General features: G+C 47.6%; 1 protein-coding gene across 2 annotated transcripts; it reads left to right on the top strand.

Annotated features, from left to right (window-relative positions):
• Positions 1-466: 466 nt before the first annotated feature.
• Positions 467-2971, top strand: LOC148844936 (xylan glycosyltransferase MUCI21-like). 2 transcript variants are annotated; one of them, XM_088956216.1, is made up of 3 exons: positions 467-1105; positions 1200-1277; positions 1415-2971. In XM_088956216.1, exons 1-3 carry the CDS (start codon positions 889-891, stop codon positions 2725-2727), a joined length of 1608 nt encoding a protein of 535 aa, XP_088812342.1. In that variant the 5' UTR covers positions 467-888; the 3' UTR covers positions 2728-2971. The 2 variants fall into 2 exon arrangements, with proteins under 2 accessions (XP_088812342.1, XP_088812341.1); XM_088956215.1 differs by having other exon boundaries at positions 524-1105; positions 1197-1277.
• Positions 2972-15901: the final 12930 nt, after the last annotated feature.

The following is a 15901-nucleotide window of genomic DNA, read 5'->3' as shown; positions in this document are numbered from 1 at the left end:
TGGGACTCAATGTATCCTAAACCCGGATTCCCGGCGGTCGGCGGGTTTGCCCAATAAATAAACAAGATTCTTTCAAGGTTGTCAATTGATGGTCCATCCCCTTCGGCCCTTCCCCTTGAAAAACTCGTCGAGTCTTAGTGACCGTTTGGGAGGGCTTGCAGCAGCAGCTTTGACTTTGCAAGTGGGGCCTACTCACATAGCTTAATGAAAAATCCTAAAAGCCCAAGTGGGGCCTACTCACATAGCTTAATGAAAAATCCTAAAAGCCCAAGTATGCTGTCCCTGGCTAAAAAAAGGCTTATCAATAAAGCTTCTTTTGATAGCTTTTTTAAAGCAGCTCCGTGAAGTTTCATTTAAATTTTAAATAGCTTTTTACAAAGCGACACAGTGAAATCAGCTCAATCAAAGCTTGAGCCCTTCCAAGCACAAACGAGCCCTTTATAAGGAGGGGGATTAAGGATTAAATAATAAAGTAGTGAAAATACTTTCTGATGTAAACCATCTCCGTAGTATTTTTCTTTTTGGCTGAATAGTCTCTGATGTAAACCCTCTGGAGTTGGGCCTGTCCAAATCTCAACTCTCAAACTGCTCCCATCTCCGCTGGTTCACGCGTTTGACTGACTGTGTCCAACACGTTACATCCTCCTCAAGCCAACCTTCTGATTAATACCTTCTTTTTATCTTCTTTGGTTCCGTCTTCCTCTTGTTCTTCTCCGTGGGTGCAGGGTAGAGAGGACGGAGAAGAAGAGGCAGAAGTACCCCAGAAATAACCCAAGCCTCTTCTTCAAGTATAGATATATAAACCCATTTCTTCTTTCAAGTTGACGTCAAGTGCTTCAATAGAACAGCTCAGAAAGCTAAGCAAAGGGGAAAGAGAGAGAGAGAGAGATGGTCCATTACCAGCGTTATCAGCTGAGAAAATGTGGAGGCGTTGGAGAAGAAGATGAGGAGGCTCAAACCCTTGTTTTAGAGTTTGGGAGCTCTGGTTATTACAAGAGAACAAAACCCAAGATTCTTCCTCTGCTCTTCGTCTTCTCACTTGTTTCTTGCAGCTTACTCTTGGTACCTCATCTTTTCAGCTGTTTCTCCACTATTTCCCTCCTATGTAAGCGGTTTATTTTCTTTTGTAGTTTCTTGTTTTGTTCATATTTCCTTAATTGGGTTGCTCTCTAAATGCTTTTTTATCGTTTTTCTAGCAGGTACTTTTGAAGTTGAAAATGATAGAGTGGCGGTTGATAGAGAAGCAGATGCTCCCATTTGTGATTCTATCTCTAATGGTATGCGTATGTCGATCTTTTCTTCTTAATCTTCTTTCTTTCCTTCATCAAATCAAACAAATGAAACGAACAACATAGTGTTCTTTTACTTTTTCAATATTTACATTTTTTTAACTGGGAGAAAAACATAAATGCAGGGAGCATTTGCTGTGACAGAAGTGGTTTTCGTTCGGATATCTGTTTCATGAGAGGGGATATAAGGACTAAATCTGCATCTTCTTCAATATTCGTTTATACCTCTGACACCGATGATGACTTTATCAGTTATTCATTGGCCGAAGAAGGAGAGGGAGCAGAAGAAAAGGAAGAAGAGTTGCAACATGAAAAGATCAAACCCTATACACGAAAATGGGAGACAGGCGTCATGGATACCATTGGTGAACTAGACCTTGTTGTGAAGAAAGACAAATATGGGAGGCGCCATCATTGCGATGTCCAGCACTCTGTTCCAGCTATCTTCTTGTCGACAGGAGGATATACAGGCAATGTTTATCACGAATTCAACGATGGACTTATCCCTCTGTACATCACTTCTCAGCACTTGAACAAGAAGGTTGTGTTTGTCATGCTTGAATACCATAACTGGTATATGACCAAGTATGGTGACATCCTCTCCCGGCTCTCTGATTATCCCCCCATAGATTTTAGTGGAGACAAAAGAACCCATTGCTTCCCTGAAGCGATAGTTGGTCTCAGAATCCACGATGAACTCACAGTGGATTCTTCCCAAATGCAGGGAAGCAAGAGTATATTGGATTTTCACAACCTCCTAGACCAGGCATATTGGCCTAGAATAAGAGGATTGATTCAAGATGAAGAAAGGGAAGCCCAATTGAGATTAAAAGAGAGAGTGTCTTTATTCCCATCATCATTATCACCTGAAGCAGGGGAACAGAAGCAAGAAAAAAAAGAGAAGAAGCCGAAACTGGTTGTTATATCTCGGAATGGATCAAGAGCTATAATGAATGAGGATGCCATGGTTAAACTGGCTGAGAAAATTGGTTTTCAAGTTGAAGTCTTGAGGCCAGACCGGACGACAGAGTTGGCAAAGATTTATCGGGCTCTCAATTCTAGTGATGCCATGATTGGTGTTCATGGCGCTGCCATGACACATTTCCTCTTTATGAGGCCTTGTTCTGTCTTCATCCAAGTGATCCCGCTGGGTACTGACTGGGCTGCAGAGACTTACTATGGTGAACCTGCAATGAAGCTTGGCCTTAAGTATGTTGGCTATAAAATTCTTCCACGAGAAAGCTCTTTGTATGGGCAGTATGACAGAGATGATCCTGTCCTGAGAGATCCCAAGAGTGTGAACGCCAACGGATGGCAGTTCACAAAGAAGGTCTATTTAGATGGGCAGAATGTGGAATTGGACCTTAGACGATTTGGCAAGCGATTGTTTCGTGCCTATGACTACATCTCAAAGAAGAACCAGAGGGCAGTACAATAATCTTCAGATCATCCATTTGCTATTCAACTCTGGTTCTTTCTTCATCCATTTGTCAATCAATTATTGGGGAACAGTGTTGTATTACTTCACAGGATCAACACAAGAAGATAATAGAGTTCATGTATGTAGAGATTAGAGTTCATGTATCAAACTAATCATATTTTTTGTATTAAACCAATGTGTATGAAGCAATTATCCAATTCTTTTATACATAATAACATAAATTTTTTGGCCCTTCTGTAAATTTCTTGTTGATTCTTCAAACTATTTTTTACGTGATTGCAAAGTTCTTGATTGTCTTATGGAAATAAAATTACTCTTTGAAAATCCAGGGTCTATCTACATAGCGCTTGATACTGTAACTGTATGGATGATCCGCTCTTTAGTTATCACTTGACCATATCGGGGGAAGTAATATTGCTTTGCCATTTTATTCAAACATACGTCTGATGGGCTGTTGATTCTGAAATTTCTTCTTCAAATGTAAAGTTTGATTTGATTCTTAAAATATTAAACTAAGAGATTGCCTTTACCCTGGGGACCATGAAGAAGCTTATTTATTAAAAAATGAGTTATACTGACCAAGTCTAATGCATTAATTGCCGAACTAAGCTAGTTATTGGTCTAAAAGATAGACTTGAATAATTCCAGTCATACAAGACTGCTATTTCAAAATGTGTTTTAAGTCCCTATGAAAATCATTAAATTTCAATTGTCAATTAGAGTTGGATTGAGATCCAATCATGAGTTTTCTAGTTTAATATTTACTTCTCACCACAATTTACCTTGGGCACTACATAATTGGTTTTATAATATAGGAATTGTTTGGTTGCTATTAAGGGCTTAAGGCTTCCATAATTCCATTGACATCCCATCACACGTTAGCCCACAGATGAAGAATTCTGGCTTGCTTTTACAAATAAAAGGAATTATTTCTGCATTTGGTAAGAGTGTAAACGCAGAACTGAAATGAATTTGCACTCTGGTTCAGTTTTGCAGGTGTTTGGTAAGAATGAATATTTTACTGAAAATGAGAGCAAATTTATTTCATTAACTGTTTTTGCATTCAAAATGGGAGCAAAGTCGTTTCTGTACACTCAAAGTTGTTCAATGTCAAATAGGTTGGTTCCTGCCTTGAGATTCATGCCTGCACCCATCACACCCAAACAAGATACATTAAATTCCTTAGTGCAAAACGAAATTTGCATTCACATTAGTGCATTGTACTTCTGGAAGCTGTAGTTGTACTTTTCACAATTGGATATGCTAATCTATATTGGCATCAAACCCATGGCCAGGTAACCTTGCAATGTACAATGAATCTCAACTCTGAGTTCTTGATTCAAACCTTAGCAAGTCTGAAATTTCAACCAACCTATTTGTCCAGGCATCCAACAACCTCCATTAAATTCCTCACATGCTTCTCAACTTATATTTGTTGGACTAATTTAAGAATTTGCAAGCAGTGGTTGCTACTGGTTGGATACCAAGTGAATTGCCATTTGCTGGATTTCAAACAACTTAGCTCCTGGGATGGTTATTTTGGATATTGTGGCTAATATCACTTGGGCTTCATAAGTTAATATCTACTCTCATGGCTAAAACTGACAGACCTTGTAGCCAATTTCAGGATTTGTAAACCATAGCCAAGTCAACCTTTTTCATTAGACATTCCAAGCTTCATTCTCTGTTTGGGAGGGAATACACTTTGTGCAATCCTTGTGTAAGCTATTCCAATAGAAGTAGAAGAGAAGTTAATAGTCGATAGAGTTCCAAAAGTTCATATTCCTGCATATTCTGGCTTCCTTTAAGAAACCAGTTTCCAATGCAATTATCATTCAACATTCATACTAGGCCGATTCTGTTGGGTTGAATCTCTTATTTATTTATTTTTTCTTGTTACTGGTGTTGGGTTGAATCTACTCTTTTACAAACTGAGGGTTTGAAAAGGGTCTCCACATATGGGATGGTCTCATTAACCACAGATTGACTTCAAAAAAAGAGAACTTGACCAGACCTAACAACTAACAAGTTTTCCAGATGTGGGCACGTTTGTGTAGCCCATTTTAATGTAGTATATGTGGAGAAATGTAGACCAAGACTATACCCAACCTGACCCAGAAGCAAATGAAGATACCGAATGGACTGGTGTGGGATCCACATGCTGAACCAAGTTAGTTAGACTCCAGGTGATCTGGCCGACCCATTTTATTCCATAATTCTATCCCATCCGATCCACAGATCGTAGGGCCTCTTTAACAATTTCAAAGGTTTTAAAACTGTCGTTGACCTGGACGGTCGGACTGATCGGTCCAGAAACTGGTTAGGGTACCTGATGTGGGTTAGCCAGGCCCAGCCCACTAACGTCTGACAGTGTCAGCCACAGCAGGGGGAAGCCTTGCTGCCTTCGTACGGAGTCAACCACAGGGTGGTCAGACGTCTCGTCAGGGCCTGCTGCCTGATCTCATACGGCCTTCATCTAGTGCGTTCATCTTCACCTACCTCCAGCCCGCTCAAGTATAAATAAGAGGTAACTCCCCCTTAATGTGGGGTAGAGCTTGGGAATCTGACGCAGCTCCCTCATTTACTTTCTGCACCTACCTTGTTTCCTTAGCATTTACTCTTTAGAGACACGGTGTATCCGAGGACTATCACCAAGACCTCATCTGCACCCCCTCCTACTTTATACCTCGTGCTGACTTGAGCGTCGGAGCCTCCACCTCGGGTCTCCACCCGAGGCCTCTAACACTTCCTGTTTTGTAGTACCTCGGATCTCCAGGAACCTTGCCACCGGAGTGATGACTTATAGTCCTCGGAAGGAATACCTCGCCTCGGTCTAAGGTTTTAGGCCTCAGCTTACCTCTTCCAAGGCCTCGAAGTCTTTGGCCTACCCTCGGAACTTGGAGAGTGAATTTACCTCATTGCCCCTGGCTAATCCGTGCGGCAACAATTGGCGCCGTCTGTGGAAATCGTTGCTAAGACGACCCCCTTTTTAGGATAAAGACCATATTCTTACTCCAAGCCCTCCTAAGCTTGAAAGCCATGGTGCGGAGAACCAGGAATAATCAGAACTTGATCACCTATAAACAGTTTTAGGATGTCCTCGATCATTTGGACCGCCTTACTCAATGTATAGAAGAAGTCTACCCCTGAGCAGAAGGTCCCTCTTGGGGCAGCCACCCTGCTAGGGTGTCAGAGGATCAGTGCCGACACAAACATGTTGAGCCACTAGCCCTCGGCCAGGGCAACAACTCGCTGGCCGAGCCATTGGAGTCGGGCAACAACCGTCCCCCCAATTCACCACGAAGGAACATTTGTCCTCCCAGTCAAAGGGAAAATGTGCTCGCTCAATCCGAAGATAGTCACTAACCTTCGGAGCAACACCACCACCACCGAAGGGAGGTCCCCACTCCACCTCCCGTCTCGGATCTCTGGGACGTTCTGAATGATCATCGTGTCCGCAGAGGAGCATGTGACCCAGTCTCGGAGTACTTGGGAGTCCGAGCTGACACTCACTGAGTCCGTGAAGACAAAAGCGGGGCCCATGCCCCCGCTGACCTAGGGCTTGCCGAGTTGCGAGCCGAGATCGGGGCCGTCAAGGATGAGCTCCGCCAGGTTAATGAGAACCGAGCCGACGCCTCAACCAGTCACGACAACTCCGTTGCCCGCATGGGCGCATTCACCCCAGAAAACATTTCGGAGCCTCTCCCCCCACACTTCAAGGCTCCTACTTTGGAAATGTACGACGACTCCTTAGACCCAGATGACCACATGGAGAGTTTCCGAGCACTCATGATACTCTACAGGTATTCCGACACCTTGACATGCCATACTTTCCAGGTCACCTTGAAGGGGGCAACGCACCGCTGGTTCTCCAGCCTCCCCCCGAGGTCAATTAGTTCTTGGGAGCAGTTCGCCAATATGTTTCTTGCCTGCTTCATTAGCATCAGGCGATGCCAGAAGAGTGTTGTCTCACTCATGTCCATCAAACAGAAGCTAGGCGAAAGCTTGCGGTCTTACATTGACCGCTTTAAAAAAGAAGAGCTCGAGGTCAGGGACCTCAACCCCATGGTATCAATGCATGCTGCCATCAACGTGACTCTGAGTTGGCTTTGCCCTCAAGTGTTCAGTCGCCAAGACCCTACGAAGACGAGGCTAGAATTCCTAAAAAAGGCCCAAAAGTACATTGCGGCCGATGAGGCTTCTGTTGGGGACCACCAAGACAAGGAAACCGAACGCAACGACTAGCACTCTAGAAAGAAAAGGAAGAAGGAAGATCGTCGCGCAGATGAAGGCAAATATAATAGGAAGCCGTCGGCCCCAACCAATATACGCCACTCAACTCCTCCTAGACCCAAATCTTAATGCAAATAGGCGAGGAGAAGTTTGTAAAGTGGCCAGAAATGATGAAAAGAAACCCCAAGAGGGGGGGAATCCTAAAAGTACTACAAGTTTCACCGCGGCGTGGGACACGGTATTGAGGACTGCTACGAGTTAAAGAACGAGATAGAGTCCCTCATCCGCTGTGGACACTTGAAGTAGTACGTCGGAGGCGAAGCCAGCGCTTTGTCCTCCCAGCAGCAGTGGCAACAACAACACCAACAAGTTGCTGGAGTCATTGACGTCATCGTCGGGGGCTCTACCTCAGGAGGAGCCTCAATTTCGGTCCGCAAGGCCTACGCCAGGCAATTGAGCATCCGAGGATTGGCCCCTAAGAGGCCAAAGCAGCAGGAGGACCTCTCCTTCACGGACAAGGACTTAAATGGGATTACAGTCCCCCATGATGATGCGTTGGTAATTTTGGTTGTAGTGGAAAACGTCCTAGTGAAGAGGATTCTCGTCAATAGTGGCTCCTTGGAAGACATCCTATTCTACAAAGCTTTTGAAAAGATGAAGATAGAGCCAGAGCGCCTTCAGCCTGCCGACGTCCCACTTGTCAGCTTCTTCGGCAATATTGTTAAGACGGAAGGAAAGACCACCCTACTAGTCATAGTAGGAACCGAGCCTCGGCAGGTGATGAGGATGATGGAGTTCCTTGTTGTGAGGATCAACTCTCCTTACAATGCAATCATGGCCGACACTTCATGCACTGTGAGCCGCTATGTCTTCCTACCACCTCGCCCTCAAATTCCCAACCAAGCACGCCGTTGGAGTCATTCGGGGGGATCAATATGTTGCTCGCTAGTGCTATGTGGCAGCGCTGAAAGGCAAGAACGAAGAAGCCTTGCCACTGGAGGGCCTTGACTTCAGGAAAGAGCTAGCAAGGTGAGGCTTATCGGTGGAGGACCTCGTATCGATTCCTCTGGACGAGGATGAGCCCAAGAAGACTGTCCATGCCAGATCCAACCTTCCCCCATAGAGCCTATCTGAACTGGTAGGTTTCCTCAAAACTAACATCGACACCTTCGCTTGGTCCGCCACTGACATGTCCGAAATTTACCCTTTGGTCATTACTCACAGGTTGAGTGTGGACCCGAGCTCTAGGCAAGTTTGGCAGAAGAAGAGGAACTTTGCACCGGAGCGATAGAAAGCCATAGGAGAGGAGGTTGATAAGCTACTCGACGTTGGTTTTGTCCGAGAGGCATACTATCCTAACTGGCTGTCAAATGTGGTTTTGGTTAACAAAGCTAATGGGAAATGATGAATCTATATTGACTTCATAGGCCTTAATCGAGCCTGTCCCAATGATAGTTTTCCCTTACCAAGGATAGACCACCTTGTCGACGCCACTATAGGATATGAACTACTTAGATTTATGGATGTCTTCTCTGGATACAACCGGATAAAGATGCACCCCGAAGGCAAAGAAAAAACCTCATTCATCACCGAACATGACACATATTGCTATAGGATGATGCTCTTCGGGCTTAAAAACGTAAGAGCAACCTACCGGCGCCTTGTGAACAAAGTGTTCAAGGATCAGATGGGGAGGAATGTTGATGCCTATGTAGATGATATGGTGGTTAAGAGCTTGAAAGCCGAGGCCCACTTCAGACCTGGCCGAGACCTTTGACACCCTGTGGAGGTTTAATATAAAGCTGAACCCCAATAAGTGTGCCTTCAGCGTCACTTCGGGCAAGTTTTTAGGCTTCATCATCACTTAATGAGGTATTGTGGCCAACCCCGAGAAAATACAGGCCATACTAGACATGGCACCTCCTCGGTCAGTGAAGGAAACCCAGAAGCTTACCGGTCATGTAGCAGTGCTCAATCGCTTTATGTCAAAGTCAGTTGACTATTGTCTTCCCTTCTTTCGAGCCATCAAGAAACTGAAGGACTTCTAATGGACCAGGGAATGTCAACGAGCTTTCGATGAACTCAAGGAGTACCTTGCCTCGCCTCCCCTCTTGGCCCACCCGGTACCAGGAGAAACTCTATACCTTTACCTATCAGCCGGGGTGAAGCGGTCAGCTCGGTCCTTATTAGAGAAGACGGAACACAAAAACCGATATACTATGTCAGCAAAGTACTGTGTGACGCTGAAACTAGATATCCCGAAGTAGAGAAGCTGGCCTTCGCTTTTGTGGTTTCAGCCCAAAAGCTTAGGCCTTACTTTCAAGCTCACTCCGTTACGGTGTTAACAAACCAGCCCCTCATAGCTGTCCTTGCCAAGCCCGAGACCTCGGGGCGCCTAATCAAATGGGCCATAGAGCTTTCAAAATTTGACATATGGTATTAGTCGAGGCCCGCCATCAAAGCACAAGCCCTCGCAGATTTCATAATGGAGAGCACCTTTAACCGAGCTCTCCCTCGGGCCCCGGAAGACAAATCAAGAAATAGGTTTTCCGCTGGAGATGCCCCTCCTTCGTGGAAGCTTTTTGTGGACGGGTCATCCAATACCAAAGGAAGCGGCATTGGCCTTATCCTATTCACCCCGGATAACTCAACCATCAAATATGCACTGAGATTCGACTTTTCGGCGTCCAACAACGAAGCTGAGTACGAGGTCCTCCTCGCCGAACTTCAACTGGCCAAGGACCTTGGCTCGTCATACATCGAATCCTTCAGTGACTCCCAACTAGTGGTCAACCAGGTGAATAGTGAGTACGAAGATAGAGAACAAAACATGTCTAAGTACCTCACCAAGTCCAAGAACTAGCCTGCCACTTCTAGTACTTTACCCTGTAGCAAGTCCCATGTGGGGGGACCGCGAGGCTGGCCATGTCTAGCATTGACAAGGCGGAGAAGGAGAAGTCCGCCAAGGAAAACCTCCAGAAGAAACGGGAGAAGTTCTAGAAGGCAGCTACCGCCGCCGAGGACAAGTACCAGAAGTTTCGAAAGGCGTTCTTGGACAAGCCATCTGTTCGGGAGAGCCTCGAGATTCAGCTGAAGGAGGTGCGACAAGGACTCTCCAAGGAACAAATGGAACGGGTCTGGCTAGAGAGCATAATCACTGAAGTGGAAAGATGGGCAACTGAGGTTGAGAAGAAGGCTGCTGAGGCAGAGAAGAAGGCTGTTGATGCCATGACTTCCGTGGATCAATCAAAGAAAGCAATGGTTGAGGCGATGGAGGTGTACAAGAAGTCCTCCGATTACCTGGACGTGCTGGCGGAGTACGCTTCGTCATCCTACCTCAACGTTATCGAAGATACGAAGAAGGCGCTCCTACTGGTGATGTCGGATTTTGACATCAAGGGGCTGTAGGTGATTCCCGACGCTCCTAGCGAGGCCCAACCTGTCGATGACTCCGTTCCCCCTCCTACCAATGGCGAGGCGTAGGCGTAGATTCCCCCTCCTTTTTGTTCATCTACTGTAGTGTTTTGTAGTTTGTTTGTTTTTTTTTTTTTGTGAATGTACATATGCTTGGCATACGAGGCCTTAACAAACTTTTTGTAAAGGCGATACAAAACAAGAATTAAACGATGAATGAAGCCATTTTTTGTATTCACTATGCTTTATGTATGTTGTCTTTCTTCTTTTTCTTCTTCCTTCTTCGAGAGGTCCTTGCCCCTTTGAACAATCAGGACCACGACACACAAATAACACACAATTCACTCATAGTGTACGTTTATTTGCACGCTCGCTTCAACTAATTGGGGTGTTGGGAGCCGAGGCGAGGCCACACGTCCGAAGTGGGGCTCACCCGGCTCCCAAATTCCTTAAGTGTCAACTTAGGCAAGTCCGGAGGGACTTGGGACCGTGGCTGAGGTCATGGGTTGTGGTATGTTGCCGAGGTACTTGGGGAGATGAAGAGCCAAGGTGGAGCAGCACTATCGAGGTGCAGTTCACCTGACTTGTTTTCTTACCAAGTGTTACCTCCGGGGAGGCTGAGGCGTCCCACCGACGAAGCTGAGGGCTCGATCTCATTATTTTCGTTGCGATAAGTATAGGTAGCCGAGGGGGTCACCATGCTCCAAGGTGACGAGGCGTGTAGAGGCCTCTTTCACCTTAGCGTGTCGAGGGATTCACCGTCCGTCGAGGAGGTGACGAGGCGTAAAAGGCCTCTCTCGCCCTGGCATGTATGCTCTTAGCGAGGTGCTCGTCCTAGGGTCATCATTGTTGTCCGCAATGGCTTGTGCCAAAGGCTCGTCCCTCAGATGAGGGCTTTGCGCGTCGGCAGGTCCCAAGGCTGCGGGTCTTGCTATGGGCTTGTCCCTCAAAGGAGGGCTTCGCGCATCGGTAGGTCCCAAGGCTGTAGGTCTTTTAGGACTTAGGACACATTCATTCAATCATCTGAGGTGAAGAGGAACTTTTTGCTTCATTCATTCATCATTTAGCCATATGTAACTACATTCATTGGAAATATATTTGGAGGTTCTCCGAGTTCCATGTCTGGGGGACGTGTCTTCCATCCAAATGTTCGAAGTAGAAAGTACCGGGGCCGAGGGCTGGCTTGATCCTATAGGGGCCTTCCTAGTTTGAGCCCAGCTTTCCTACTCCGGGTTCGGGGACCATGGCTTTTGTAAGGACGAGGTCCCCTTCCCGGAAGCATCTTTCTTTTACTTTCAAGTTGTAGTAGCGGGGCACGCGTTGTTGGTAGGTGGCTACCCTGATCTGTGCCTGCTCTCAGGCTTCCTCCAATAGATCTAGGTTGGCTCTGAGTCCGCTTCGCTATAGGCCTCGACTCGGAGCATCGGCTGGCCGATCTCTATAGGTATTATCGCTTCGGTATCGTAGGTCAGACTGAAGGGAGTTTCTCCCGTTTTCGTCCGAGGTGTGGTTCGGTATGCCTAGAGTACACTGTTCTGTTCATCTGCTCATAAGCCTTTAGCTCGGTATAGCCTCGTCTTCAGTCTGTATAGGATGATTCTATTGGTGACCTCGGCTAGGCCATTAGTTTGGGGGTAGCCCACTGAGCTGTACTGTTGTTTGATGCCAAGGAAAGCACACCATTCTCGGAATTTGACGTCATCAAACTACTTCCCATTGTCGGTGACTAGAATGTGGGGGAGGGCGAAGCGACAGATGATGTTTTTCCCGAAGAAGTTTTGGATTGCCCAAGCCGTGATAGTGGCTAAGGGCTCGGTTTCGACCCACTTCGTGAAGTAGTCCACGGCGATGACGAGGTACTTTCTGCCCCCCGTCGCTTGTGGAAAAGGGCCAAGGAGGTCCATTCCTCACTTAGCGAAGGGCCAAGGGCTGCTAAGGGATGAGAGAGTTGTCGTAGGCTAATGGCATATGTTGGCATGCCTCTTGCATTGATCACATCTTTGCAGAAGTTTGACTGCATTTTGTGAAGTGTTGGCAAAAAATATCCCTGCCTCAACGTCTTTTGGGCCAGGGCCTTGCCGCCGAGGTGGTTTTCCGTAGATGCCTTTATGATTTTCCCTGAGCACGTACTCCCCCTCCTTGGGGCGAAGCCATCAGAGGTAGGGCAAGGTGAAGGATCTTCTATACAGCTTTCCTTTGAGCAACGTATAGTGGACTACCTGACGTTGGAGTTGTCTAGCTTCATTCCTGTCGCCAGGCAATTGTTCTTTAAGGAGGAAGTTGATGATAGGGGTCATTCCATGATGTCTCGGCCCCTATTGGTAGTATTTGAGTTTCTTCAATGGTCGGCTGAGATATCTTCTCTACACGAACAATACTGCCAAGGACCGTGCTCGAGGTGCTTGCTAACTTGGACAGGGCATCAGCCCTCACATTTTCCGCTTGTTGGACTTGCTATAGGGTAAAGTGCTGGAAGTGGCGGGCTAGTTCTTTGACTTTGGCAAGGTACTTAGACATGTTTTGTTCTCTGGCTTCATACTCGCCGTTCACTTGGTTGACCATTAGCTGGGAGTCGCTGAAGGCTTCGATGTATGACGAGCCAAGGTCCTTGGCCAGTTGCAGTTCGGCGAGGAGGGCCTCGTACTCGGCTTCGTTGTTGGGTGTCGGACAGTCAAATCTCAATGCATATTCGATGGTTGAATTATCCAGGGTGAGAAGGATAAGGCCAGTGCCGCTTCCTTGGGTATTGGATGACCCATCCACAAAAAGCTTCCAGGCAGGAGGGGTGTCTCTGGCGGGGCGCCCATTTCCTGATTCGTCTTCTAGGGCCCGAGGGAGAGCTCAGTTGAAGATGCACTCCATCATGAAATATGGGAGGGCTTGTGCTTTGATGGTGGGCCTTGGAGGACTTCTTGTACACCTCTACCACCTCGGTCGCTGCTTTCTTTGATTGATCCACCGAGGCCATGGCTTCGGCAGCCTTCTTCTCAGCCTTGGCTGCCCATTTCTCCGCTTCAATGGCGATGCTCTGCAGCCGGACCCGGTCCTTTTGTTGCATGGAGAGTCCTTGCCACACCTCCTTCAGCTGAATCTCGAGGCACTCCCAAACTGATTGCTTGTCGAGGAATGCCTTTCAAAACTTCTAATAGTTGTCCTCGGCCAAGTGATACTGGCCCTCGTCGTAGATGGCCTTGGGGTCGCTCTGCAGTAGGCGATAGCGATCCCTCGGTAGGATGGCCCCGGTCACCAACTCCTGGCTGACCCCCTCATCCTGAATGGAATCCCCTTCTTGGAGTTGCCACTGCGGGCGGAAGATCTTTGTGGCCCCCTCGGCTCTCTCGGGGAGCCCCTGTACTGATGGAGGGGCTGATGAAGGCCCGGATGGGCACTCCCCGGGCGTGGACCTCCGCACCACCTCTTCGGCCTGTCTCTCTGTATTGGCCACCTTCTGCAGTGGTTCCTCTCTCGGTGTATCTACTACGGGCCTCTTCTTACTTCCCTCAGACCCGTCTGTGGGCTTCTTCGGTGCCTCGGTCCCGGTAGTTGGCTCTTTCGGTGCCTCCGTTAGCTTTTTGGACCCCTCCTAGGGCCTCTTCACCCCACCAGTGACTTCCTGGGGTGTCACCACCGATTGCTTCCCCTTAGCGGGGACTTGCGGATTTCCCCCCTTTGTCGGGCCACTTCGACATTTGTCCTCCGAATTTCTTCCCGGCATGCTTCGCCCGGGCCTTCTCCTACAAATGCTGCTTGGCGTCCATGGACACTTTTGCGAAATACCAAAAGAAAACAGTTAGTACATCAAAGCGAAAAACGTGAAAGATGTACTAAGTAACCATAAAACCTCTCCTACCAAGGGGGACTGGGTTAATCCCAATGAAGACTAGGGGGACCTCCTCCTCCAGCAACGGCTTCGCCTAGAATGTCCCCATCACAAGCAAGTGAACTAAGTTACAGCCTCTTCATATTGGAGTGGTGGGGGACATCTCTTGGCGTTGACTCAGGCCTGCCCCTAGTCAGACCTGAACCGCCAGCCCTCGGGGCAGGAGACGTAGAAGAGTTTGTCCTTCCACCTGTGGACGGACAAGGGTTATGCATAGGCTTCCCCCTCCGAGGGTGAAAGTAATACATGTTGACCTCAGTAGCGTTCTTTCGAGGCGTGGACATGGCACGGAACATCCTCAACGTCATCTCCACACCCCTGAGCCGAGTCCACACTATCATCGCTATGATAGTCCTAAGGGCGTTGGGTACAAGTTAACTGATAGTGATACCATACCACTCCAACAAATCAGAGATTAAAGAAGGGAGGGGAAACCTAAGGCGAGACTCGAAAAAATGCTGGTAGACACAGATTTCCCCCTCCTCGGGGGTCCATGGCCGATCGCCCACATCGAGGACCCTCAAGTCATAAGATCGGGGTATGTGGAACCTCCTCGCCAGGGATTTGACCTGGCCCACATCCAAGGAGTTGTCAAACTCCGAACACGGAACACCAGCGTCAGCCACCCTTCGAGCAGCACTCCCTCCCACCAGTTCGATGACAACTTCCACGACATCCTCCTTAGAGAGAGGAGACCCTTCAGTCTCTCTCAGCGATGTTGATGCGACACTTTCATGGAGAGAGTTATTCCCCCGGTGGCTTCCCTCGGAACCCCCCGAGGCTAACCTTTCCCTTAGTACGACCACCTCCCGCCGAAGGGGGCCTACGGCTAAGGAACCTAGAGAAGACAGAGGGGAAGGGGTTGCAAGGGAGCTCTCTCCCGAGGTGTTCGAGAATTCATGACATTCAAGGCCGGAGTCTGAAAATGACATAATCGATTACCTAAGTGAAGACGAAATGTCTTGGAGAATGGAGGAACTGGGAAAGTCTTAGCGGATTGAGAGTTGAGGAGCTGAGTTCACTCGATAGCAAGGGCGTCTAAGTTCAAATGAAAGGGAAAGTCACCACTAGGGCCCCTATTTAAAGGAAAATGGACAGCTTGGATCTCATTGACGGCTGAGACATCTCCGCTTCCACCATCCAACTACAATGCGCCACCCGACGCTCATCCTCGGAAGGCAAAACAATGCCCAAACAACAATTCAGATCAACACGAGTCCAATGGTTACGAGAACCCTCGTATGACCCTCATCTAGTGCGTTCATCTTCACCTACCTCCAGCCCTCTCATGTATAAATAAGAGGTAATTCCCCCTTAATGGGGGGCAAAACTTGGGATTCTGACGCAACTCCCTCATTTATTTTCCGCACCTACCTTGTTTCCTTAGCATTTACTCTTGGCGACCCGGTGTACTCGAGGACTGTCACCAAGACCTCATTTGCACCCCCTCCTACTTTACACCTCATATTGACTTGAGCGTTGGAGCCTCCACCTCGGATCTCCACCCGTGGCTTCTGACACTTCCTGTTTTGTAGTACCTCGGATATCCAGGAACCTTGCCCCCAGAGTGACGACTTATAGTCCTCAGCTTCTATGGTCCTAGGAATATCTCGCATCAGCCTAAGGTTTTTGGCCTCGACTTAC

Source organism: Nelumbo lutea, chromosome 7 (genome assembly GCF_056320005.1).
Source record: "Nelumbo lutea isolate HS-2025 chromosome 7, American lotus-T2T, whole genome shotgun sequence".
NCBI lineage: Eukaryota > Viridiplantae > Streptophyta > Magnoliopsida > Proteales > Nelumbonaceae > Nelumbo > Nelumbo lutea.
This window is presented reverse-complemented; position numbering and strand designations above follow the sequence as displayed.

Bases quoted from the DNA above. Each gene is read 5' to 3' on its own strand.
- LOC148844936 (XM_088956215.1), top strand. From the start codon at position 889: ATGGTCCATTACCAGCGTTATCAGCTGAGAAAATGTGGAGGCGTTGGA. The intron at 1,106-1,196 runs GTAAGCGGTTTA...TCGTTTTTCTAG, and splicing joins CTCCACTATTTCCCTCCTAT to CAGGTACTTTTGAAGTTGAA. The intron at 1,278-1,414 runs GTATGCGTATGT...ACATAAATGCAG, and splicing joins TTGTGATTCTATCTCTAATG to GGAGCATTTGCTGTGACAGA.